General features: G+C 49.9%; 1 protein-coding gene across 8 annotated transcripts; it reads right to left on the bottom strand.

Annotated features, from left to right (window-relative positions):
* Positions 1-1,280: 1,280 nt before the first annotated feature.
* Positions 1,281-27,089, bottom strand: NAXD (NAD(P)HX dehydratase). 8 transcript variants are annotated; one of them, XM_021929782.2, is made up of 11 exons: positions 26,757-27,089; positions 25,734-25,980; positions 18,662-18,812; positions 16,782-16,827; positions 15,769-15,857; positions 13,496-13,604; positions 6,630-6,680; positions 6,449-6,553; positions 5,612-5,732; positions 3,978-4,098; positions 1,281-2,913 (listed from the first exon to the last, which is right to left on the bottom strand). In XM_021929782.2, exons 2-11 carry the CDS (start codon positions 25,777-25,779, stop codon positions 2,763-2,765), a joined length of 990 nt encoding a protein of 329 aa, XP_021785474.2. In that variant the 5' UTR covers positions 25,780-25,980; positions 26,757-27,089; the 3' UTR covers positions 1,281-2,762. The 8 variants fall into 8 exon arrangements, 5 of the variants coding, with proteins under 5 accessions (XP_021785474.2, XP_009190495.2, XP_009190498.2 ...); XM_009192231.4 differs by lacking the exon at positions 26,757-27,089 and having other exon boundaries at positions 1,281-2,522; positions 2,742-2,913; positions 25,607-25,797; XM_009192234.4 differs by lacking the exon at positions 26,757-27,089 and having other exon boundaries at positions 1,281-3,049; positions 25,607-25,797.
* Between the last annotated feature and the right edge of the window lie 193 nt (positions 27,090-27,282).

Raw genomic sequence — 27,282 nt, 5'->3', positions numbered from 1 at the left:
AGGAACAGAAGAGCAGGGACCCAGGGAGGCGGCAGGACGCAGCCTGTCTCCTCCTGAGGGAGGGGCTGGGGATGGGTGAGGTGGGTGGGCCACGCAGCAGCAGTCAGGCAGAGCAGGGACACCAGGCCATGCTAACTCTGGGAACCCCTCCCCCAGCAAGAACACAATCTTAGTTTGTTTCTGTGGTTACAAAAGTATCACATTCACCATAGAAAAAGTGCAGCTGAGAACCTGTCTGCAGTCCCGCTGCCGTCCTGACAGCCGCAGGCCATCTGGGTCGTCATGGTCTGAGCACAGCAGTGACGGGTCGAGCTGGGCCTGGGAAGGGTGGTTCTGGAGGAGTCCGGGCAGCCAGGCTGACAGCCAGCTGGCGAGGTGTGACAGACAGGATTCCTGAGCGGGAGGTGGTGGCCAGTGCACAGCAGGCTGCCTGGGCTGCAGGTGGCCTCCTAAGCACCCGCCTTGCGCCGGACCTCGCCTTTCTGTAGTAAGCCCAGCACCACAGCTGTCAGTGACTCAGCAGGGCGACCCTCTCCACTCTTCCCGCTCGCAGAGCCTGGGCCAGGCCTCTCCCTGTCGCACTGGCATCTCAATCCCACGGGCACAGGCAGCAGCAGGACCTGTGACTGGGGGTACAGCCTTGCTCATCGTTTAACCTGAGGCACAGGTCTCCTGTCTACAGAGAAGAACGCCAGTTCAGAAGTCACTCACCTAGAAAATCGCCCTAGTAAAGCTACCCACATAGAAAAAGTCCCCAGAGGGCTCCTTACAATGAGGCATCTCGACAGCTGCTCAGTACTGGGGCACTCTGTCCCCCACAGCCAGGCCACTGCCTCACGGGCTGCCCACCCACCCGCACACACTTCCCCGTTGGCTCTCCTGGTCCAGGGAAGCTCCTGGGAGCCTGTCTGGCTGGAGTGAGTGCATGAAATACGTGGGTTTGAGAAAGAACAGGGAAGCAATGAGCTGATCGTAAAAAAAACCCATTCTCTCCTTTAAGTAAAGGGATGTTTTACTTAGAACAAAAATTTAGTCATAAAAACCATACAAATAGTTCCTGTGACTGCTGAATCCTATTTCCTAAGGAAAGAAGGGGCTGCCCTGGGCTTATCCTTCAAGGCGCTTTATCACAGCCATCACTGGGGGGAGGCGCTGGCAGTGAGGGCAGTCTCACAGACAGGCTTGTATACTTTTATCTCCCTGGTAGCTCACCATATCCTCACCTAAGAAAGTTGAAAGGTGAGCTTTAGCTGTTTAAGGAAAAAAAATACAATGCTCAATTTAAATTAACTAGATCTGTCTTTTAATAGTTACCAGAATCTGGATGTTAATTCCCCAAAGGAAAAATGTCCATAGCACAGTTTTTCTGGAAAAGTTCACATTAGACATGAAGCTTCTGAAGTTAGGTGTCAGATTAGTAGTGACAATCTATTTTTTAATCTTCAAAGTTCCTAGTTTTAAAGAAAGTAGAATCCATTTGGGGCGTGCCTACATCGCAGGGTATCACTCAAGAGTCATCATCAGGCCAAAAAGACTCTGAAGGGAACCAGGAGGGTTTGGCCCTTGCAGTGGAAAGGCGTTCCAGAAAGTATAAGAGAACACCCTAATGCACGCGTCAGGCACAAAACTGTACCAAGCCCCACTAAGACATGGGACCAGAGAACATGTCAATGTCAGGCCGCCCCAGGAAAACCACCCATACAGACAACAGAAGCTAACCCGAGGTCGACACTGCCAGGAAGCGTATTAGCTGAAGTGCAGTTACTAGTGTCTTTACTGGACGCAAACATCCCTGAGGACACGGCCGCGCTGCTTCCTAAGCACACATGACCACGACACTGTCTTTCCCCGGGTCTCCTTAGTGCCATCGCTGCACCAGGCCCGGCATGCCCCAAGTCCTCCAGAGCCCTCTCCTGAGACAGCACTAGGGGCCATGTCAGATTCCAGGCTGCAGCCCTCCATGGTGCCCGTCCCCGGTCAAGTCTGCTCTGCTGGGGCTGGTGGGTGTCATGGGGACCTCTGTGCAGACATGGACACTGGAGAGCGTGGGAGAGGAGGCGTCTAAGCTCCCCGCCCACCCACTCAAAGGTCAGCGTCACTCATGTTTCCTTCTGTTCCCATGGTGCCTCCAAAACGGTTTCCAAACAAAGTGATCACTGATTACCCTGGAGTATGTCAATAAGCCAACCAAATACCAGCAGCCAGATACCACCAAGCTAATCACCACTTGAAAAGACGACGAGCTGGAGAACGAAGAGCCCTCTGATGGGCCAGTCAGAGGAGACGCAGTCAGTGCAGTCAGGACTCGGAGACACCCGGGGACCCGTGCCCGGCTCCCTGCCGGAGGAAAGACTAGGGGAGGGAAGCAGGAGAGAAATGAAGGGCGTTGGCAGAGAGAGAAACAAGTAGAAACTTCGCTGATTTGGGAGCAGATCGAGAAATAAATTCCGTTGAGCTGCTAAAGAATTCTTCATTCTCACGTGATTTTCTTCATTTCTGTCTTCTCGGTTACTACCAAGGAGCTAAGGAGAGTTCAGGAATACTTTGTTTAGTGTCACCATAACATCTCCAACCACGCATTAAGTTTAGCCAAAAACTGCAATATTCCAAATTCTTAAATTCTCAACAGCAACCAATTTACGCTCGAGTTGAAAATCTGGCAAGCACTGTGCGCCTTCAGCACACACGTGGCTCCGGATTTTCCCATCACACACACGCTCTCCCCCGTCCGAGGTGCCTACTTCCTTCTGGTCTGCGTGGGCTCAGGTTTCGAAGAGCTTGCGGAAGGCGGCCCCCACCTCGGCGATCATGTCGGAGGTGGTGGTGGAGCGACCGTGCTTCTGGAAGGCTTGGTGGTTGCACTGCCTGGTGAGAGAGCAGGCGCCGAATGCGGCCACCAGGAGAGGGCTGGACCTGCGGAGAGGGCGACAGCGGGAGGTGTGGGGAAGTGGGCGTCGTGGTCTGGGGGCCACAGCCACCCTGGGCTCTGGTTTTGACTCCTGTGTCAATCTTGGGACCCCAAATTGTCAATTTCAAGTCTGACACGTCTCTGAGGAGAAAGCAGCTTTATCACAGCGAAAACCACCATTAACCCTCCACTACTCCCTGGCAGGAGGCACACGGGAAATGTCCATGTACTCAGAGGCGGGGCCAGGGCCCGCGGCGCGCCAGGTGTTCCTGGGGAGAGCCAGGCGGCACATGCTGCCCAGCCCTGTTTGTGCTCTCAGCGCCTGGGTGTGGAGGGCATCTGAGGTCTGAGAACGTGGATTCCTGCTACCAGGGCTCCATCTCCTGGGAGGGGGCGGAGGGAACCAGAGTGAACCCAGCAGAACGAACGGGAAGACTCCTGCCCTGCCCACACCCCGACCTCCTCAGCTCTCAAGTTCATGTGGGCACACCTAGTTTGGGGGATGGTCCCAGACTCTGCCATCCCGGCAATGAGGACAGATGAGGCCACTGGATGACAGGCCTGCCCACCCTCCAGAAGCCCAGGTCTGCCACACTTAGCACCTGCAGCCGCCACCCTGATGGGCTCACAAAAGAGAAACAGAGGTGCTCAGAGGCATGGGAACTGCTTGCATTCATAAAGTCCTAGAATTCTGCTGTCTCTTAAAGAAAATTCACATCTTTAAGAACAAGTGTCTAAGTAAGCCTTGACCCTGTTTTCTATGTAAACCACTCAACTTCCTAGAACAGCGTGCTGCTGGGCCTTGGTTGCACCTCGGAACTCTCTGGAGAGCTCTGAAGACCACCTCTGCCCCGGGCCCCATCCACAGTGAATGAGGGACAGGCCCAGGCCAAGTGTGGGGTAGAAGCTTCTGCTAAGAGGGTTCGGCTGTGCCCCAAGATCTCTCCAGTGAAGCCTAGAGTTCGTTCTCAGTGTTTCCAGGGCTACTTATTCAACGCATGAGCTACTGAAATAGCTTAGAAAAATCAGACGGTTTCAAAGTAGAATAAATGAAGACATGTGGCCTTACCCATTTGTTTTCTCCGGTCCAGCAAGGAGCGCCCAGTGTACCAGGACACCCAGGGAGCCCGACAGGAGGTCTCCTTGCCCTCCACACCTGCGGCTGCTGCCTTCCTGGCTGCACACAAGCACTGCACAGGGCAGAGGTGAGAGAAGGTGTCAGCATGGCCATGTGGATGAATGTGACAGTAGCCATGCGTGTGGAAGGCCGCACAGGCGGAGCCACACCCTCCAGGAGCAGCCCGAGGCTCCACTCACGTCCTGCCCGCTACGGCTTTTCCCTGTTTGTTCCAAGGGTTGGAGGCAGCCTCTGTTTTACAAAAGAGGAAATCAAGGCACACAGTGGTGAGGCTGCCCCAGACCCCGCTGTGTAGCACAGCAGGTTGGTGGAGACACCTGCAGCTCAGAACCGCCTCAGACAAGCCCAAGCAGGCAGCTCTGAGCAGGGCGGCCCCAGCCTCCAGCTCCTCCTACCAGCTCCTGGAGGACGAGCCCTCGCCTGCAGCCCACACTCCAGAGTGCATCTTAAACCACAGCTCAGTCATAAAGTGCAACACCAAGCAAGGCCTCCACTGGCCTCATAACGTCACCTGTGCCTGTGTATGTGGGAATTCTCTGTTTCTTTGGAAAATGTTTTGAAAACCAGGTGTTACACTGTCTGAACCTGTTAGACCCAAGAGAGCCTTCCAGTGATTAAAAAACCCTCATCTCAAAGGTGTCAGAGTCCCTCTGAGAACATCTGCCCTGTGTTCCTTGTGCACAGCTGTGTGTGAATGTGTGTGTAAGGACGTGTGCGAGGCTGCGAGCACGACCGTGCATGTGTATAAGTGCATGAGTGCGCGAGGGCGTGTGTGAGGCTGTGTGAGCATGACTGCATGTGTATGAATAAGTGCATGAGTGTGTGCAAATGTGTGCATGTGAACGTGAATGTACAAATGTGGATTGGGCACACCCCCCCCAGATGCCTCAGTGTTCTACCCTGATTTTGGTACCTACTCGGCAGCCTCACAGCTCAACAGGTGAGTACATTCGCTATTCATCATCTCTTCAGGCCTGAATGGAGGGGGCTTCCATTTTCAGAGCTAACAAGGGCATGGCTCCCCAGATGCCTCGCTGACGCTGGGCCCGGCCTCCGCCCCGCTCTCACTTGGCTCTTGCTGAAGCCTCCCCAGGCTCTGGCGGAGACTCGCCACACTCAGCGCCTGAGATTCCACCACCAGCAGCCCCAGGGCTTTCTGTACTTTCCAGTCATTTTGATAAAAGAGAATGAGACGCAATACAATACAGAGTAACTGTGCAGGGATCATGGATGCCACAGGTGAGACGAAGGTGGCCGCTGGGGAATGCCCTGCTGTTGCAGGCACCCTCCCGCCACACTGCCTCTCATAACTGAGGCATGGGAATTCAGCCGACGGGTAAGGCCCAGGGCTTGAAAGCCTGCTCTCACCACTGTCACCTCCCCCGGCAAAACAGTGAGAAGTCAAAACATGGACTCCGGAGAAGGTGTGCTTGACAGCAGGAATCCCTTTGTGCGAATGCGCGTGAACACGTGTGCACGGGAGAGGTCTTCCAGGGCTCGCGCTCAGCACGGCCACGCTGACTGACCTGGCACCAGCCCACGCACAGAGGGCAGCCGCCACTCACCCTGCTGGCCATTGGAGAGGATGTCGCGCTCTCCTTTCTGGACCACCGTCACATTGCCCAGGGCCTGGCTGAGTCTCAGCACAGATCCATGGCGGTCATCGCTGTCCACAGGGCCTCTGAGCTATGACAACACAGGAAGACACAGAAAAAGCAAAGTCTTCCTCACACACACGACACACGACGTGACGGATGGCCCTGTCCCATCCGCCATGAGACGCACGCTCTCGTGCCTGAAGGGATCACCCAGGCACCTGCTAAAGGCCACGTAGGTGGAAGGAAGCCCAGAATATCGCCTGCAGCGAGTCCTCCGGGCAGATGCCGACGCAGTGCCTGCTGCAGTGCCCGTCCTCTACCTGGTCAGAGCAGGCTGAAGGAGGACCACCCAAGGCTGGGTTCTGAGAGCTTTGTAGGAGTAATACAAATTCCAGTTGTACTGGACGCTAACACTGACGGGACACTCACCGTGTGGGGACTCACGGCTTTACACAGGTTTCCTCATCTCATCCTCAGAACCCCGTGAAGTAGATGCCATCATCACATTACAGACGAGGCACTCAGGACACAGAAAGTGATCTGTCCACAGTGTGCTGCACAAGGGCCTGGCTGACCCGAGTCCCTGCCTGTCCTAAGCCCACTATACCATCATTCATCCAATCCAAGAGCACTAATGCAAAGACGGGCCATCCACCGGGAGAGGCACAGCGATTACTTGCAGGTCTGCATCCCTGCAGAGATGTGCCCACAGGGACAGGCTGGGCAGAAGCATGGAGCGCGTCCTTCACCCTCTTCAGGACGAATGGGGCTTGCATCCACCCTCCAGGGAGTCCACTGACTCACCACAGCATCATACAGTCTGCTGAACTCCATGTGGTTGGGGGTGAGGACCGCCTTCTGGTAGCCTTGGATGAGGGCTGGCTGCTGAGCGACCAGCCACAGGCCGTCCTGCACAGAACAAGGAGCCGTGCTCACTGCACAGGCCTTCCGGGAGTCCGAGCCAGGAGGAGAGAGGTCAACTCACCGCGTCAATGACAACAGGGATGTCCCTGGCCTTTGATGCTTCCAAAATGCCCTGCCAGAAGAGAGAACCAGGCTGAGTACCACGCCTGCTGCTGCTGCTATGGTGTGGATGGTGTCTCCTGAAAACTCACGGTGAAACTTAATTGCCAATGGAAGGGTCCTGGGAGGTGGAGCCTTTAAAAGGTGATGTGGCAGTGCCCTCATGGGTGGGTTTAATGACCTTTAAAAGGGGCATAAAGGGTCTCTCTCCTGCCCTTCTGCCCTCGCCAGATGGACATCCACCTCCAGAACTACGAGCCAGTAAGCGCCTGTTCATTATCAGTTACCCAGTCTGTGGCACTGCTATAGCAGCTCAAAACAGACTAAGACACTTTCCCCAACAGCAGTGAAAGAAAATTGAGCAGACTCTTAATAAAATGCAACATCAGGTCATCAAACAATAAATGGAAAATAATCAAGCAAATGAATAAAATAGAGAAGCAGAAAGACCCAATGAACTAGCAGAGCCCCTAAATAAGGCAGGACACTGGGAACTCTGAAAGGCGAAGCCCAGTGGAAATGCTATAAACAACAGCTGGGCTCTTAGGCTAACTCATGAAGACACACCCCCCGCCCCAGCGAGGGCTTCCAGTTCTCCAACAGATACTAATCTGCAGCAGTCGGAGGCAAGAAATCTGAATTCCTGAGAATTCCCCAAATCATTAGTCATTATGTATTTTTCATATCACTTTACTTACATATTTTAAAACAATAAGTGACAATAATAAACAGAATCATTTTTCCCTGATAGGATTACAGTGAAGGTGTCAAAGGTTTTCTATTTAAAAAAAAAAAAAAAAAAACTAGATGTATAGATACATACACATATATGTAATCAATATTTGGTGGCTTTTATTATGATGAACCAATATATTGTGATAAGATTATATGCCGCAGTAGCATGTAAAGTGATCTTGACTTGATAGACACCTGATAGTAGAAAACATTAAGATAGAGAGCATTAAACAAAATACATGCCAAGTCAGAATAATTTAAGGTATTGAAAATTAACGCCAGGTATGTGAAATGAAAGTTGAAAGCTGACAAAGCGTTAGCTGCTCGCCTAACGAAGTGCTCATTCCAGCTTGTTTGTGACGCCCATTCCAGCTGAAGGGAAGCGTATACCTGGCTCTGACACGGGTCGGAGCATTAGCAGTGTGTCCTGAAGCCCCTTCCAGGGAGGCGGGTACCTGAGACTTCCTGAAGCTGATTTCCTTTATTAACAATAAAAATTCTCTGCTCGCCCTGAGTTTGGCTTCACCGGTAAAGCCAGCAGGCTTCTGCTAGTTCAGATTTTAGACCAGTTTCTGATTTCGTGTTGCAGGATTTGGCAACAATCTGACATTTTCATCTGTTTCTGTGTTTTCTTTTAATGTATTCGCAAAGAGTAGTCAAAAGTGAACATTGAAACCCTGGAAAATGCAGTGTTACATGGGTCTCCTAGAAAGATGCGCGCATCAGAGCACCCAGCGCAGCAAGGTGTCCTCACCCGTGGGAAAGCAAACCACGGTACGCTAGGGAGAAATCTGGAGGCATCTCTCCAAAACTGAAACGTCCTTACTCTTCAATTCAGCAATGGAACTTCTAAAAATTTATCTTCTAACACCCCAAAGAGTGGACAAAATACATAGGTTCAGGACACCACTGATGTTAACACGAAAAAAGCGGAAAACAGTGTGAATGAACTAGTTAAACACACTGCAGTAGATCCATAGTAAATTCTGATGTAGCTGTTAAAAATAATGAGGAATGCCGGGCGCGGTGGCTCAAGCCTGTAATCCCAGCACTTTGGGAGGCCGAGACGGGCGAATCACGAGGTCAGCAGATCGAGACCATCCTGGCTAACACGGTGAAACCCCGTCTTTACTAAAAAATACAAAAAAACTAGCCGGGCGAAGTGGCGGGCGCCTGTAGTCCCAGCTACTCGGGAGGCTGAGGCAGGAGAATGGCTAAACCCGGGAGGCGGAGCTTGCAGTGAGCTGAGATCCGGCCACTGCACTCCAGTGTGAGCGACCGAGCGACACACTGTTAATGCGTGTGAAAAGAGCACAGTGTGAGGACCAGGACACACTGTTAATGCGTGTGAAAAGAGCACAGTGTGAGGACCAGGACACACTGTTAATGCGTGTGAAAAGTGCACAGTGTGAGGACAGGTGCATTGGTCAAGAGCCTGCGCTCTAGATTCAGACAACGTGGGTTCAGTCAGCCCAGGAGCCAGAAGGACTTAATGTTGTTAGACATTCCCCAGCTGATCTTCCGTTTCAACATGATCCCTACCAAAATCCCAGCTGCCTGCTCCACCAATCAGCAAGCTGATCCAAAACTGGAACGCACGGGGCCCGGGAGAGCCAAAACAACCTTGAAAAGAACGAATGTGGAGGACGCGGGCTTTCCGACGTCCAGGCTTCCTACGCAGCCACAGCAGTCAAGACTGGGCAGTTGCAGGACAGCTGTACAGACCAACAGAACAGAAACAAGAGTCCAGAAATAAGCCCTCACATTTAGGGTCAACGGATTCTCAGGTAGGATGACAAGACAAGTCGGGAGGAAAGAAGAGTCTCTCCAACACAGGGTGCTGCAACAATGGGACACCCACAAGGAAAAGCCTGACGCCGCAGCTTTCCTTCTACCACACCATCAGCTCAACATGCACCACAGAGCTAAATGTAACAGCCAAAACAATAAGGCTCTTAAAATGTAGGAGTAAACCTTGGGTTAGGCATATGCTTCTTAGATAAGACACCAACAGCACAAGGGACAAAAGAAAAAACAGCTAAATTGGACTTCAAAATTAAAAATCTGTGCTGTAAACAAAACCAACAAGGAAGTGAAGAGACAACCTACAGAATGAGAAGATATCAGCAAATAGTCTGATAAGGAACCTGTGTCTAGAATGTATATGAAGAACTCCTAAAAGTCAATAATAAAAAGGCAAACAGTTTTCAAAATGGGGAAAGGGTATGAGAACAGATACTTCTCCAAAGAAGATACCCAAACAGGCCACGCATGGTGGCTCACGCCTGTAATCCCAGCACTTTGGGAGGTTGAGGCGGGCAGACACCTGAGGTCAGGAGTTCGAGACCAGCCTGGCTAACATGGTGAAACCCCATCTCTACTAAAAATACAAAAATTAGCTGGGTGTGATGGTGGGTGCCTGTAGTCCAAGCTACTTGGGAGGCCGAGGCAAAGGAATCACTTGAACCCAGGAGGCAGAGATTGCAGTGAGCCAAGATCACGCCATTGTATTCCAGCCTGGGTGACAGAGTGAGAATCTGTTTCAAAAAAAAGAAAACAAAAAAAGATACCCAAACAGCCAATGAGCCCATGCGAAGATGCTCAACAGTATCAGCGGCCAGGAAAACGCAAACCAAACCACAGTGAGGTCACTCCACGCCCACTAGAGTGGCTGCTAATAGACAACAACAGTAGCGAGTGCTGGGGACAATGTGGCGAATCGGAGCCTTGCACACTGCTGGAGGGAATGGAAAGTAGCGCAGCCGCTATGGGAGACAGTGGCAGGGCCTCAGACTGTGAAACGCTGACACCCAGGAGAGTGGAAACACATCCACACAAAAAGTGGAAACCAATTTCCCACAAATCAGTGAGCAGATAAAGAAAGGTGGTGCATCCATGCAATGAAGTATTAGAGGTAGAAAAAGGAATGAAGTACTGATACATGCTACTACACAGGTAACTCTAAATACAAAATTACGCAGAGTGACATAACTAGTCACTAAACAGCACACGTTGCGTAATTCCATTCATATGAAGTGTCCTGAACAGGCGAATCCAGAGAGACAGACAGCATACTAGCTGAGTGGCTGCCAGGAACTGGGGAGACTGGGGAACAGGGAGCAGATGCTAACGGGGATGGGCTGCTTCTGAAGGCAATAAACATATTCTAAGGTTGCTCATGGTGATGGTTGCACACAATATACTTGAAGCTACCGAATAGTTCACTTTAAATGGGTGAAGGGTATGGTAGGTAAATCATGTAAATAAAGTCGCTTTTAAAAAACCACCTCTGCAGTTTCCTTGCTACAAGACCCCGCGGGCGTCTTGAACCCTTGCCAGGACTCAATTTGTCATCAGAAGAATGGGGATATGAATAGAAATCGACCTAACTGGGTTGTTTTCAGGCCTACACCAGATGATACCTCATTCAGGAATGTCGACGAAGTAGGAAGCCTCTGCTCCGCGCCAGGCATGAGCTGGAAGCTGACGAGGCGGCGGCGGCCCACACTAGATGACCTGAGGGCTCTCAAGACCACGGTGAGAGTGTGCGGGAACCCGAATGCAAGGTCCGGAGTCTGGGCAGCAGGGGCAGCGACGGACACCCTCACCTCCCACCTTTCACACTTCCATGCTGCAGAGTGGTTTTCTAAGATACCAGTTTTTAAATTATGAACTTAAATTCACAAAGAAAAGAACCTGAAGCAGAGAACTCTGGCTTGTTCACCTTTAATTCATCTGCACCCCCAGGATGCAGAGCTGGACAGGGAGCAGCAGCCGTGCACCTCAGACCCGCAGCTTGCAAATGGGATTCCCCACTGGCAGCCTCTCCCCAGGGATGACAGAGGGTTCTCCTGCTCCTAAACACGGCCACCTCCTACCTCTCGGTGAGCGGGTGAGACCTTAAAGCTCAAAGTCGGGCTCCGGTGCTAACTCCACGCTGCTTTCCCTGGTCTGTGCAGTGCCAACCTGCGTCTGCCTACCCCTCAGATGACTCATCCTGCACTGCTTGGCTCCATCACTCGCCGCCTTCAAGCCCCGCGGCCTCAGAGACCCCTCCGTTAACTAAGCACTCAAGAGAGTGCCATGCAGATGGTTGGCATTTTCAGGGTGACTGCTGATCTGGCGAACACAGAATGGCCAGGCACTTTCTAAGGGCTTTAAGCATAGTCCCTCACTAATGCCCGGCCTCTGATCCCCATGCAGTCACCACGCCTTGCACATGTGAGCGCCCCGCGGCACCAGGCTGTCTGGCACACTGTGTCTTCCCCCAGGAGCTCTAACAGGGCTCCCCTGGAACTCGAGAAAGGGCCTCAGAGGGCAGTCCCTGAGATGCATCCCCACAGGAGCACAACCCCTAGCAGAGACACACACCAGCCCAGGGAGCATCAGAGGATGCAGGGAACACAGAGCTGGCAGCCATCCCATGTTTTTACTGCCTCGATCCCAGGTGGTATTTATTTACAGCAGACACAAAGTGATCAGAATAATTTTCATCTTTTTGGATTCCGGTGGGCATAGGATGAACTTGAAGAAATAAACAGCAGCATCAATGAAGAGTACACGTGCATGCATGTGGACACGGACAAGCTGGCCGTGTCACCTCACAGCCTGATGTCAGCAGAGCATGGCGCCAGGGCTGTGCGGGAACAACAGCCCAGGAGGCAGAGGGAACCCCACAGTCCCCAGCGAGAAGGGGGTGGCCTGGGAGGTACACTCTGGCCTGACCCCAAACCTCTGTCAGCTCCTCAATCCTGCTCACCCTCTCCTCACATCAGGCATAAAACATCAGAGCAACTCCACACACACCTGCAGCTGCTCCGTGAGAAAGCAGCTGGGCCGGGAGGGAAGCAGATCTCAGCACAGCTCCTCACCGCCTTCGCACTGTTTCTCCTCCATCCCTCAAATCTTATCTCAATCCCGCCATGAAGAGGCGCACAGAACACTGTTGCGGGAAGTCAGGGACCCCGAACGGAGGGACCGGCTAAAGCCGCGGCAGAAGAACATCAATTGTGAAGATTTCATAGACATTTATTAGTTCCCCAAATTAATACTTTTATAATTTCTTACACCTGTCTTTACTGTAATCTCTGAACATAAATTGTAAAGATTTCATGGACATTTGTCACTTCCCCAATCAATACCCCTGTGATTTCCTATGCCTGTCTTTACTTCAATCTCTTAATCCCATTTAATCTCTTAATCCCGTCATCTTCTTTGTAAGCTGAGGAGGATGAATGTCGCCTCAGGACCCTGTGATTGTGTCAACTGCAAAAATTGTAGAGCATGTGTGTTTGAATATGAAATCTGGGCATCTTAAAAAAAGAACAGGCTAACAGCGATGTTCAGGGAACAAGAGAGGTAACTTTGAACTGGCCGCCAGTGAGCCGGACGGAACAGAGCTATATTCCTCCTCTTTCATAAGCAAATAAGAGAAATATCGCTGAATTCTTTTTCTCAGCGAGGAACATCCCTGAGAAAGAGAATGCGCCCTGAGGGTAGGCCTACAGACTGGCCCTTAAACAAGCCCCGGTCTCCTATAGCGCTCCCAGGCTTACTAGGACGGGAAAATTCCCACCTAATAAATTGTGGTCAGACAGGTTGTCTGCTCTCAAATACTGTTTCCTGATAAGATGTTATCAATGACAATGCGTGCCCGAAACTTCATTAGCAATTTGAATTTCTCCTCATCCAGTGGTCCTGTGATCTCGCCCAGCCTCCATTTGCTTTGTGATATTTTATTAGCTTGTGAAGTATGGGATCTCTGTGACCCACACCCTATTCGTGCACTCCCTCCCCTTTTTGAAAATCGCTAATAAAGACTTGCTGGTTTTCCGGCTCGGGGAACATCAGGGATCCTGCCGACATGTGATGTCTCCCCGGACACCCAGCTTTAATTTCTCTCTCTTGTGCTCTTTCCCTGTATTTCTCAACCCAGGCGAGACACTTGGGAAACAGAAAAGAACCCGCGTTAAACATCCGGAGCGGGTTCTCCCGATAGAACACTACACAAAAAGGAAGAGAAATGCCTCTGTTCCAACTTCACGCCTACGGGCTAAGCCTGTCATGAGGAAAGTGAGTGAGTATACACATTACCTGGACATTTCTGAGAAGCGCATCATCTCTACCCAAGCCAGGTCCTATGACAAGAGCGTGCAGCCGGGGGAGCCACTTCTCCACCTCATCAACAGCACTGGGGCTGTCGCTACAGAAGGAAAGGAAGGCCAGGATGGTTACCCACAACTCCTCATTTATTTACTGTCATGTATTTGTTTACATTTTATTTTGAAAAAATAATTTGCAAATAGTAATGACTTTTAAATAATTTCTGTAATTTACATTTATTATTTAATCAGTACAGAAGGCTCCCATGTACCCTTTGCCCAGCCTCCCCTGAGGTTAACGCCTCACACACCCACATTCCGGATCAGCATAACTAACTTCACATTGGTTCAATACCATTCATTAAACCACGGCATTTTCCAAATTTCCCGTTTCCTCTTGATGTCCTCTTCCCGTTTCAGGACCCAAACCAGCCCCACACTGCATGTGGCCATTGCCTCTCCCTGATCTATCTTTTAATGCCCAGATTTAGATGCCCAGCTTTCAACAGTTAAGACAAGTCAGAAAAAGAGTGATGGCTATTTTCAAAATAGCCAGTTTGTTTCCATCACATACACGTGTGGCTGTAAAGCCTACGTTGTGTGCTTACACACCAGGCCCCACACAATGCACTGATCCTGCTGCAGTTTCTCATTCAGACAAGGCAGGGTTTTGCTTTTTCTGACCTCCTTCCTGTTCGGTGTGTCCTTTCCTTGAGCCCACTGTTAAGGCTTCTGTCCCTTTTCCTCCCTGACAAGCTCCCTTCTCAGGGTCACCAAGAACCCTACACTGTGAGATGCACCATCTGTTCTCAGGCCTCATCTCGAACTGACCCAGAGTGTGACCAGAAGGGCACGCACAGGCCCTTCTAGTACTGTCTGGAAACAGCGGCTTCACTGACTCCTGAAGCCCCTGCTGCCTCCTCCCCAGCCCATGCTCCTAGCATCTGAGTGCCAAGCCCCCTACCCAGCCTCCCTCTGCCTCTTACTCCCTTGTCTTCTAGTTTTAAGCACCGTCCACATGTGCATGACTCCCAAGTCCATGTCCCCACTGTCCAATGCCCACTAGCCACATCCCTTGGATGTCTGACTGGCAGCCAAACTGCACCCCACACCCAATGCCTCATCTTCATCCCACCCAAGCCCGTTTTTCCACCACGTGGAGTGACACCTCGCTCAGACCAAAACCCTTGGTGGAGTCCGTGCCACTTGCCTTTTCCAATCCAATCTGTCAGCAAATTCCGCCCCCAAACTTTCCAAACATACCCAGAATCTGACCCCTCTCACCATCTAACTGCACCCTTCCCTCCCACAGGCCCTTAACACAGCCTCCACCCGGGCCCCAGGGGCCCAGCCCAACAGCCGCCAAGGAGCCTTTATGAGCCACACTGGCCCTGCCCTGCCCACTCAGTGCCACAGCCACAGCCCTAACAGCAGCCCCACACCCTGTGGGGCCCAGCCCTGCACTTCTTGATCACCTGACACATCACAGCGCCCCACCTGGAGCTCTGCGCCGGCTCCTCCCTGGTGTGGAGAGGCCGGGCTCTACCCAGGCGTCATCACACTGTGCTGCCGCCCCAACCACCCTCTGCCCACTCTCACAACCCCCTCCCTGCTGCCGCTCTCTGCGGTTCCTTCACCACCTGACATCCTGCTCTCCCTTGTCTGTCTCCAGAGCAGCGCAGCCCAATGCAGGCTATGTGAACACACACAATTAAAAGTAAACAAGAGCAAAAGCTCCGCTCCTGCACCTCCCAGCTACATTTCAAGCACTCAGTGGCCACAATCCTGGACGGCAGAGAGAACACCTCCACGCCACAAGCTCTATAGCACAGGCTGTCTGGGGGAGCCTCACGGGGGCAGGTGTTTGCCTGCCCAGTTTGACGCTGACCCATGGAACGCAGGCTACGGCCTGGCACCAGACATACCTGCTGAGTGCACGAAGGGTCTTGTTACTGCTCAGTGGCCCTTCGTTTCCACCTTCTGCAAACCTGTCAGACACAGCCCACAGGGCCTCACTGCCTCTGGAGCTGGGCCCCGGCCATTTCCAACAGGCCCAAGTCCCCCCAACCCACCTCTCACCCCTCCGTGTTTGTCTTATTCTGACCACAGAAGAATGGGCTCTTTCGTTCCCTACTTCCTTTACAGCACCTGCTGACAAACTCAGAGGATGGAAAATCCATCAGACACTTCCGGTGTCAGTGCAAAAACCCCAAATGGTGCAGGAGGGAAAGAGAACCCACGAGAACCCGGCGCAGAGCGACTCACAGAACTGGGTGGACGATCAGCTCCGGGCTGTAGGCCTTAATCACAGGCGCAGCTGCACTGGCGCAGAACACGTGGGACAAATCTGCGCCCTGAAGAAGGAGCACAAGAGGCTGACTCAGGGACCTGGTCCACAGGCCCCGGAAGGCTCCGGCATCGCTGCCCACCCACCAGACACAGGCATCCAGTGCCCTGGTGACATGCGCGTGAAACGTACTAGTTCGGGTTACACCCAGCCAGGTGGCTTAGCAAAGGGCCAGGGCACATAGCACAATACAAGAAAGACTTTTGCCGCCACCACAGAGGCAGGGTCAGAGCCACACACACCAGCACAGCCCAGCTCAGCCTGGTCACCCTCCAGGAGGAAGGGTCACAGAAAGAGGCCGGTCATTAGCACTTGCTTCGTGCATGGGAAACTGCAGGATCAACTGCTTCAGCTGGGACCTACAAAGGCATCCCAGGTTCACTTTGGTGGAGTACAATACAAATCACACTTTAGGTTTTAAAAATGGGCTTCAATTGAGGCCAGGTGAAGTGGATCATGCCTGTAATCCCAGCATTTTGGGAGGCCAAGGCGGGCAGATCACGTGAGGTCAGGAGTTTGAGACCAGCCTGACCAACACAGAGAAAACCCATCTCTACTAAAAATACAAAAAAAATTAGCCGGGCTTGGTGGTAGGTGCCTGTAATCCCAGCTACTCGGGAGGCTGAGGCAGGAGAATGGCTTGAACCCAGGAGGCGAAGGTTGCTGTGAGCTGAGATCGTGCCACTGCACTCCAGCCTGGGCGACAAGAGCAAAACTCCATCTCAGAAAAAAGAAAAAAACAAAAATGGGCTTCAATTGAAGTGATCTTGTTCATGCACAGGATGTTAGGATAGACTTAAGGGTGTTTCTATTATCTATGATTACCTTAAGAAGTTATTTAGATTTCTATCAGAAAACATTTGCTTTAATCATTATTTAATCAAACTCTCCACCAGAAAAATCCCAATGAAGAACTTTTAAGTAAACATACCACTTTGAGAGCTGAGATTGCTGCAAAATATGGGGCTCCAGTGTACCTAAAAAGAAGGTATTTAGAGTCAAAAACTTCTGAGAATAAGGTAAGCATGCCTTGATCAATAAATAGTTTATCAATAAAAAATAGGCATAAATAATATAGACATGGTTTATCAATAAATAACAGACATGAAGCACAGAGCACAAACCCAACGCCTAGAAGATGCTCAGTAAATGTTCAACAAACATGAACTGGGTTAGACTAGAAATGTCTATCTTTTCTTTTTTTTTTTTGAGACGGAGTTTTACTCTAGTTGCCCAGACTGGAGTGCAATGGCGCAATCTCGGCTCACTGCAACCTCTGCCTCCTGGGTTCAAGCGATTCTCCTGCCTCAGCCTCCCGAGTAGCTGGGATTACAGGCATGTGCCACCACCCCCAGCTAATTTTGTATTTTTAGTAGAGACGGGGTTTCTCCATGTTGGTCAGGCTGGTCTCAAACTCCGGACCTCAGGTGATCTACCCGCCTCGGCCTCCCAAAGTGCTGGGATGACAGGCATGAGCCACAGCGCCCAGCCAGAAATGTCGATCTTTTACATAAAACCTTCATGCATTTCAGGAGAGTGAATCTCTGGCTTACGTAATGCCTGCAGTCTCTCTGCAATGTGAATGTTGAAGGTAAGGAGCTGACCGCAGGCTTCTGCCCAGAGAGAAGAAAGTGACAACCACATGTTCAGAGCAGTCGGGCATGGAGAGGGTCCCAGATCGGGCAGACCCCGTCCTCCAAGAGTAACAGTCAGCAGAGGCCAGACAGGGGCCACTCAGGACAAACAAGAAACAACACCCACACCCAGCTGCCTCCACCTCACTGTTCCGGACTCACTGCACTCCAGGTCTAAGGGCACGTCAGGCACAGAAAGGAAGAGCCTTGTCCTGGCATCAGATGGGCAAATGCAACCTTTATGCCCATTCCGAGCACTGAAATGTTTTGCTAACCCAAGAAAAACAGACCTGGGCAAATGCTGACACAGGTCAGCTTACATGGCCTTCTCCTGCAAAGCGGTGTCAACAGAAAGGGTTGTAAATGCAAAAGAAAGGACAGACCAGGCAACACACATGCACACCCTCTCACATCATGTGAAAACGAGCCTCACTAATAAGAGAAATGCATTAACACAAGAAGTCTGTCGACTTGACTAGCAAAGGTTGTCCTCCAAGGGCTGCAGGGAACAGGTGCTCTTGGGAAGCAGCACACAGAAACACAACGGAGGTCCCATTCAGCAGCGGCGCCAGCATGTAAATGCACGCACACCTGATCCAGTCACAGCTCTCAACACGCCCGAGGGCACGACCAACAGCTGCAGATGGAGGGACGGGCAAAGAGAGACACCACATACATGCGAACAGAAAGCAAGCAGCAAGAGATTTCCGTCAGAGGCAGAAGGTGTCCTTCACACCCAAGGACAACTTACAAACAGCTACGCGCCAAACACGGCAGCAAAACAGAACGGAGGCAAGCTAGGGATTTGTCAAATTTCGTAAATGACTTTCAGTAACGTCTTTAAATTGACAAAGTAAACCCACAGGTTGCTGAGCGTTTCTATCCTAAACACAAAAAACATGCTTGTGGTATGAAGTCCGGTTAAATACGGAAAAGCAAAAAGTGGAAAAACAGGCTCATTCCGCCACTACAAGCAAAACTGAACACTGCCACACACGAGGGAACACTTCAGGCAGAGCTCCTCAGAGTGGTTTCCACTGAAAAATACTGAGTGTCCTATCAGGCTGCACTTGGAAATGATTACTGAGGTCAAACTAGACGGCGTGAATGACAGGCAGGTAAGCAGCCAGCCAGCAGCTGACTTTTTAAACACCAACGCTGCACATCAGTTACTTACTCCTGACAGCCTCCAACTACGCCTATTCTTCCATCTTGTCCTTTGTGCTTTGTGGAAGACAGAGGAGGGATAATATTTCTCACCAGCTGCAAAGTATTTTCCATATCCTTTATTGAATGTACTTTACGTAGCGAAAACGCTCTCTCTAAAACTGAAAGACAAGAAAAATGAATAATTCAGAAAGGTAAACAGATATTGTTAGGACACATCATAGCCCATTAGCCAAAACTCTCTCCAAAGTTAATATGAATGCTATAGATTTTTACCCAGTGGTTTTATTTCTGTAAGCAAATATGATGTTCAAAATTACATTAACACGTGTCATTTTTTTTTTTCTTTTTTGAGATGAACTCTTGACTCCGTCACCCGGGCTGGAGGGCAGTGGCGTGACCTCGGCTCACTGCAACCTCTGCCTCCCAGGTTCAAGCGATTCTCCTGCCTCAGCCTCCTGAGTAGCTGGGATTATAGGCGTCCGCCACCACACCTGGCTAATTTCTGTATTTTCAGTAGAGATAGGGTTTCACCATGTTGGCCATACTGGTCTAGAACTCCTGACCTCAAGTGATCTGCCAGCTGCAGCCTCTCAAAGTGCTGGGATTACAGGCGTGAACCACTGTGCCCAGCCTGAACACATGTAATTAACACATATAGTAACAGATGCTATTTATTTATTTATTTGAGACAGAGTCTAGCTCTGTCACCTAAGCTGGAGTGCAGTGGCACGATCCTGCTCACTGCAACCTCCGCCTCCTAGGTTCAAGCGATTCTCCTGAATCAGCCTCCCGAGTAGCTGGGATTACAGGTGCCCACCACTACGCCCAATTAATTTTTTGTATTTTTAGTAGGGACGGGGTTTCACTATGTTGGCCAGGCTGGTCTTGAACTCTTGACCTCATGATTCGTCTACCTCAGCCTCCCAAAGTGCTGGGATTACAGGCAGGAGCCACCATGCCAGGACAACACATGCTATTTCGATCAGGTTTATTTTTCAAATGTATGAGAAATTTTGGAAGACCATTTAATTTTCCAGAAAGTTTTACCATTTTATCAAGTCAAAAATGCATTATTACTTAATAAACTATCTTACTTCATTTCAATTTCCCTTTAGGATTATTAGGTCTTTTCTCTTCCCACAAACTGGAAAGCAAGTTCCCACCTGTAATCCACTGGGATGCTCAGAAGCCGGCCAGATTCCTCATATTACTCCCAACTGTATTCCAATACTCCACTGGATATTAATTAAATAACCTAAAAATTGCATTCTAAATATGGCACACTTCTTAAATTGGGTTCAAAGTGGCACTTAAAGTAATTTCATCATCTTGAGTTGTCTAAATGGTTATACTTTAATTGGCCTTTCTTGAAGAGCTTCCCGTGTTGTATATTTTACCTTAATATTTAAAACAGCTCGGCTATGAGAGAAATGCTGGTATGTTCTATAGAGCTCAATGAATAGATAATAAAGCATACATTCTCCCTAGAATGAAAGGATCTTTGCAAATATACACAGTATTTTTTCAAACAAGGCGCTCAATATTTTTATCCTTCCAATTATCTCAGCAGCAGAGAAAAACCAGATGTGTCACAAGTTCCACTGACGGCAGCCCAAAGCTGACTGAGCGCTTCATGGCAAAAGAGCTTCGTCTTTTAAGTCTTACAGTTTTACTTTTTACTCAACACAATTTTTAAAGGAATTTTCTTTCTGAGTAGATGTAACCGCCATAGCTGACAGAGCAGATGCGGAGATCCCCCAAGATAAAAAGATCCTATGAATCCCCATCAACCCAAAACCCTTATTTTTTATTTTTTATTTTTTGAGACAGAGTCTCACTCTGTCACCAGGCTGGAGTGCAGTGGCACGATCTCGGCTCACTGCAACCTGCGGCTCACTGCAACCTGCGACTCCCTGGTCCAAGCAATTCTCCTGTCTCAGCCCCCTGAGGAGCTGGGACTACAGACGCGTGCCACCATGCCCAGCTAATTTTTGTAGTTTTAGTAGAGACGGGGTTTCACCATGTTGGCCAGGGTGCTCTCAGTCTCCTGACCTTGTGATCTGCCCATCTCGGCCTCCCAAAGTGCTGGGATTACAGGTGTGAGCCACCGCACCCAGCCCAACCCCAAACCTTTTCACCTTCTTCCAGACCAACACACGCTAAGACCCGGCACAGAATCACTATAATCTGTGGACCTAGAAGAGACACAACGAGGCTTTCTGCGCTACCTGCAGGGGACCGATGCGCCCATCCTTGAAATTCCTCCAGGCAGGCTAAATTATGGTTTTAAAATAATACACTTGTCTAGAAGAGACATTTATGGGGTCGGCGTGGTGGTTCACAGCTATAATCCCAGCACTTTGGGAGGCGGAAGTGGGTGGATTACCTGAGGTCAGGAGTTCGAGACCAGCCTAGCCAACATGGTGAAATCCCATCTCTACTAAAAATACAAAAATTAGCTGGGTGTGGTGGTGCACGCCTGTAATTCTAGCTACTCAGGAGGCTGAGGCAGGAGAACTGTTTGAACCTGGAAGGTGGAGGTTGCAGTGAGCCAAGATTATGCCACTGTGCTCCAGCCTGGGTGACACAGCGAGACATTGTCTAAAAAAAAAAAAGAAAAGAGAAAAAGACATTCATGGATATCGATCAGCACCCTGTCTCAGTCATGGGGAGCGGTTCTATGCACTGAAGGATGCTAAGCAGCATCCTTGGCCTCTACCCAGTCAGCAGTGCATGCACACACACCCAGTGGTGACAACCAAAAATATCTCAACACTCCCAGACGTCTTCTGCGGGGGGCAAAATGAGCCTGAGTTAAGAACCACTAGTAGAGATGCACGCGTGTAGTTTTAGCACCTTTAAATATACCAGTACTTCAAATTAAATCATATTTAAGCTCATATAAAATATAAATTGTGACTTATCACAGAGAAAAACAATTTAGTCAGACTTCAACTTACAGATATTAAAAATTAACATCTATGTCAATGTACCCTGCCTGATGAAAACAACTCCGAATGGTAATACTTAATAAACGTGTTTCTCACAATAAGAAAAGGAATCAAATGGTTACACCAAATACTGTACATTTTCCAGGAAGCTTCTTTCTTCCAATATCCAAGATTCATATCTTATGAACATCTGTATCTTAAATTTCAGATTTAAGTCTTAAAAAAAGTACTAGAGGTGAGGTATGAAATATTTAATGTTTATATCAAAAAGGGCAAATATCATAAACCGACATTTAACTACTCATTTGCACTTTGCCTCATAGTTGAAATAACCCACACATTACCAAAAAGGATTTGACACAAAATTAGGCTGCATCCACGAGTCGAGGTGGAGCACCTGTTGGGTGGAGGGTAGCACTGCTGCCCCCGTGCAACCAGTGTCGCCCAACACCCCCCCAGGAGGGCAGGGCCGGGCCGCCTCAGGGCCACAGCTGCAGCGCCAGAGCTCCCAGGTGTGCTGTGTTCCAAGTGCTTGTCCTCTCCACACCTGCTCCTCAGAGCGGAAAAGCTTCCCTTCTGCACCACACTTTGCTGAAAGTCCTTCCAGTGCTTTGGCACAGGGGTACTGGGATAGTACCTTTTTGATCTTTTTGGTTATGAAAGAGGAGATGTGCTAGTCCAGGCATGGATATGCTTAAAGCCTACAGGTTTTAAAGCAAATAATGATTTTTATTGCCATTCAAATAATGACAAGACTGTAATCCCAGCACTTTGGGAGGCTGAGACGGGCGGATCACAAGGTCAGGAGATCGAGACCATCCTGGCTAACACGGTGAAACCCCGTCTCTACTAAAAAAAATACAAAAAAACTAGCCGGGCGAGGTGGCGGGCGCCTGTGGTCCTAGCTACTCCGGAGGCTGAGGCAGGAGAATGGCGTTAACCCGGGAGGCGGAGTTTGCAGTGAGCTGAGATCCGGCCACTGCACTCCAGCCTGGGGGACAGAGCCAGACTCAGTCTCAAAAAAAAAAAAAAAAAAAATAATGACAAGAACACATACAATTTTTCTTCCACTTCAAGGTAAGCCTTATTAAAATGGCAAGATATCAGGGGACTTAACATCAAATACCATATACAAATATAGGCCACTTTCTAAGGCAGATTTACAGTAGGTTAAGCATTAAAGTCCCATTTAACACAAGCCAAAAATGTCAATTCTGATTTTGTGGAAACACACTACATCCACATAGCAATCTTTATAATACCTGGAAAGAAAACATGGGGGTAAATCCTGTTTTGAGCTATTCTTTCATCTTATATAGAAGGTAGTGTTTTGGAGCCCAAAATGTGCAAATCACCTTCATAGCAACTTGATTAACCCATCAGCGGGAGTCGCCTCCTCCTCCTGTTACGTTGTGAAATCTGAAGACTTTGTCAGATTCCCAGTTCCCTGGCCATGATGCTACTGTAAGGGCTGGGGTCTAAGAACCTGGAGAACAAGCAGCATCATCCAGAAACTGAATATTTAAAGACTTACACATGAGAACAATGGTTCTCAAATGTCAGCTAGCTTAAAATTATTTTAAAACCATAACATAATTGATAGTAACTTTTTTGCTATATAATTTAAAAAATTCAAAGTGATACCAAAAGTAACTTTTATTACATGTGGGGTTCTGAAACCTTTCAAGCACACAGACAACCTACATGGTAGGGGTTGACCTGGACATAAGAAGGAAGTTCTTATGTCTGGACTGGTGGAGAATCACCACCCTACTGTCTGCCCGCAGGAAATGTGGCACCTTCCGCACACTGCAACACTGACTGCTTCCATATGGGACTCTATCACCTCGAACACAGCCTGGCACAGAACAAGACACTTGATAACTATTCGATGAAGTAAAGACATCGCGATTCACTCTCCTCACTAACAGCCAGTTTATCTTTCTTTTACAGATAAGGAAACTGGGGCCCAGAGAGAAATCTGTGCAGATGCTATGGGTAGTAACAAGCCAGGCCACGAGACACTATTTTACCAAAGTGCTGCCATGTTTTTGTTTTTATTTTTGTGGGCACATAATAGGTGTAAAATGCTGCCATTTTAAGGCAAAATAAGAAGTACAGCATTTTCACTTAACTAGAATTGTATTAACGCCAAGTAAAATCCAGGCTGCTCACCAGCGTTCACCTAAGATAAACAGCTTCCGTTAGCAAAAGGGCCAAAGCAGGTCAACTACACTTCCCAGCATTTGGCAGTGAGGCAAGTTCCAGCTGGCTTACTGACGTCACCATTTGAACTTATCCACAGAAACATTTACATATAAACATCAAAGCTCTGAAGGATAAAAAGGCCTTGACAATAGGTGGCTTCAGATTTATCCCATTCAGTAACTCTTCAGCACAATTCTGAGTCTGGAAGAACAGGTCATATCTGTTTGGCTTTTGTTTTAAGGAAGCATGTCTGGGGAAGACTATCATTGCTGCTTTGTGCTAAAAGTGCTTTTAGTACTGGAAAATTCTACCTAAAAAAAAAAGTACTTTAAATTAATGTGAATTATAACTAATTCAGAGCATCTAACAACAATCCCTAAGTTAACTGAAATATTCCCAAAGCCTGGATGGGAAGTCAGTGATATACAGCTCTATTATACTGGCTTTTCGTAAATGTTTAGCAAATCAGTCCGATAATAAATGCTCAACCAAGTGCAATGAAAAATCTTGCTACTAATCATGGTGTGTGAATTTAAGGTAAAGAGCCACAAATAACTCTCTAATTAAAGTGGTGTTAAGCAGCCTCCCTGCTGGGGTGACTGAGGTACAGTGTAGAGCACCCTCTCAGCGCCACCCAATGCATTCGGAGTGTGTGATGAAAACAAAAAGCCAAAACTCTGACGATTCCCAACATATACACAAGGTAAAATCTGTCTAACGACTACAGCAACAAATGGTGCATTTCACCATTTCGGCCACTTACTGGCTGGAGAATCCTGGCTAAGTCACTTTCTCTGAGCTTCTATTTATCTTCTATACCAAGATGGATAACACCAATCTGTCCTTATGAGAAATGAGATATACACGAGCTACTTCCTGTATAAAATACGTTAGATACACCAATACCCACAAGGCAAACAGAAAGAGAAAAAACCCTACGAAGAGATGGGGCTCCAAGCACTTGCTCAGCTCCTGCTTACATTCTGTCTACATAATCCGTTCTATCTGAAAAGGCATCTCAGCGTGCAAGGACCAGCCAAGGCCAGGGCAGGGCCCTCGGGGGCATCTGGTCAGCGCTCCAGGTTCTGGGGATGACTCAGGTGAGCCTCCCTCCCCAGGGGACCTCCTGCACGCACATACACACCCTGGCACGGGGCGGGAGAAGGAGGCCTGGCTGGTCGAGTCCTTTTCTGCGGTCCTGGCGTCGCAGTATCCAGTCCCTCTCGTCCAAGGACGTGGAGGGTCTGTACTTGCACAGTGGCACTGGGGCTTCAAGCTGGGGACGTAGACGCAGCCCTGCTCCTGGTGTGCGCGAAGCCCGCTCAGCCGACCAGCTCGCCTGCACGCCCGCCGCGTCCCTGGACCCCAGGAGGGCCCCCGTTTCCATCTCGGACCAAACAGCAAGTCCGGAGTTGGCGAGCATCTTTCCCAGACCGGGAGCGGGGACAGAGCTGAGCAGACGGATCCGACCAGCGCCCCACGGCGCCCCAGGGTCCTCCTACCGGCCCTCGGCCCCCCGTTCCCCGGCCGCCGCGCGGGCTCCGCCGCTCACGCCCGCTCCCGGGACCGGCACGGGCTCCAGCCCCGGTGCCACCTTCTGCCCGTCTGTCACCCCGCGCAGAGGCTCCCGTCACCCCGAGCCGCGCCCAGCCGTCGCAGTGCCGTTCCAGGAGGCCTCTCGCCTTTCCCTACCCCGCCCCGCAGGCCACACGGCGCCCTGGCCCCGCGCGCAGGCTGCCCCTCGGCGGCGCCTCCCCATCGCGAGCCAGCAGAGGCGGTCTGCGGTCGGGTACCTGCGTCCAGTGGTGGCCCGTACAGCGCGAGTGCGGCCGAGAGCAACGCGACAACAGCCGTGGCGGCGACTGCAGCCCCGGCCCCCGCCCGTGTGACCATCCCCGGGCCAAATGGAGTCGACCTTACCTCGCCTGCAAGCCCGGATTGCCCCACAGCGAGGACTCAGGGCCATCGGGCAGCATTCCGGGTTCCCAGCTGCCCCCGCGCCGCCGCCGGAAACACAGTCATTGGAAGCTTTTTCCGGTTTCCCGACCGCCCCCGCGCCGCTGTCGGAAGTGGGATCCCAACTCGCTCAGTCACACCCGGTTCTAGATGATTGACAAACGCGACGCCCAACCCGGCCTGGCCCCAGCTCTGGCCTAAGAGAGTTCGGCTGGAAGGCAAGTTGAAGAGTTAACAAGGGTCTGGTTTAGGGTGTGGTTTGTGTTTATTGGCCCATTTTTAGGCATGCGGCGTTATAGAAAATGATTTTGCCGTCAGCTGGAGTGCCGAGGCCCACTATTTGCCCCCAGCGTGGCAGTCAGGTGCCTTTCTGCTCCAGGCGCAGCCTCTGCCTTGAACCTCAAACCAGCTCAGCGTGAGGCCCCCTCAAAGACTTACAGCCATTTAAATAGTCTAAGCCAATGGAATGGAAGTGAGCAGGCACTCATTAGCCTTCAAATCTCTTTTAAGCAACATAAGAGCCAAAAACCAAAAGTCAAAAGACAAGGTAACAAAATTGACTTATTTATAAATTATGTGCATTGAGCCACCATAATCTGTTCGTAGCAATTAGCTATACAAAACACAAGCATTCTGTTAAGCTGCTGAGGCATCTCTGTGCCTATCCTTGCTTTGGAGGATCTGAATTAATTTTATTCCTCAGAATTGGCCCTTACAATCTCATGCTGGGCCTGGAGGGATTGTATAGTTCAAATTCTGGAAGTACAACAAACACAAGGAACTAACAATATTTTAAATAAAAAGGTTGCAAGCCCTGCCTAGTTTTGCAAATGATAGAAAAAAATTAAACCTTCAAATTATTTAGTATCTAGGCATAGAATAAATTACATTATTTCAAATAAAGGCAAAATTATTAAATGAACCTTAATGTTTTTGAATATAGGCCTGTCCCTGTGTTTTATGAAAGCAGTTTACTTTGAGTGTCACCTTTGCCCGGGTCTAAAGGTGAGGCTTTGGTCAACTTCAGTTTGGTGTCAGTTTCTGGTAGGAGTCAGTGCCTTCTTTAGATGTGATATGTGTACCCAGGAGTCAAGGCCCTGCAACTTAACAGCACGAAAATTAGTTAATAGACCCCGATAAGTACTCTCTCAAGGGGCTAAGGGAGTTCTTCAGCTGATTTGCTTCCAGTAAATGTAATTACCAGGCCAGAAGTCGTGATATTGGAGTTCATGGTCTGACTGGAAGCTGTAAAAAGGTTCTACAGCGGGGCTCTGCGGCTCGTGCCTGTAATCCCAGCACTTTGGGGGCCGAGGTGGGCGGATCATAGGTCAGGAGTTCAAGACCAGCCTGGCCAATATGGTGAAACCCTGTCTCTACTAAAGACACAAAAAATTAGCCGGAACATGGTGGCACGTGCCTGTAATCCCAGCTACTCGGGAGGCTAAGGCAGGCGAATCACTTAAACCTGGGAGCCGGAGGTTGCAATGAGCCGGGATCTCGCCATTGCACTCCA

This window comes from Papio anubis, chromosome 15, assembly GCF_008728515.1.
Source record: "Papio anubis isolate 15944 chromosome 15, Panubis1.0, whole genome shotgun sequence".
Classification (NCBI taxonomy): domain Eukaryota; kingdom Metazoa; phylum Chordata; class Mammalia; order Primates; family Cercopithecidae; genus Papio; species Papio anubis.
Note: the sequence above shows the minus strand (reverse complement) of the source record. Positions and strands in the feature narration are given on the sequence as shown.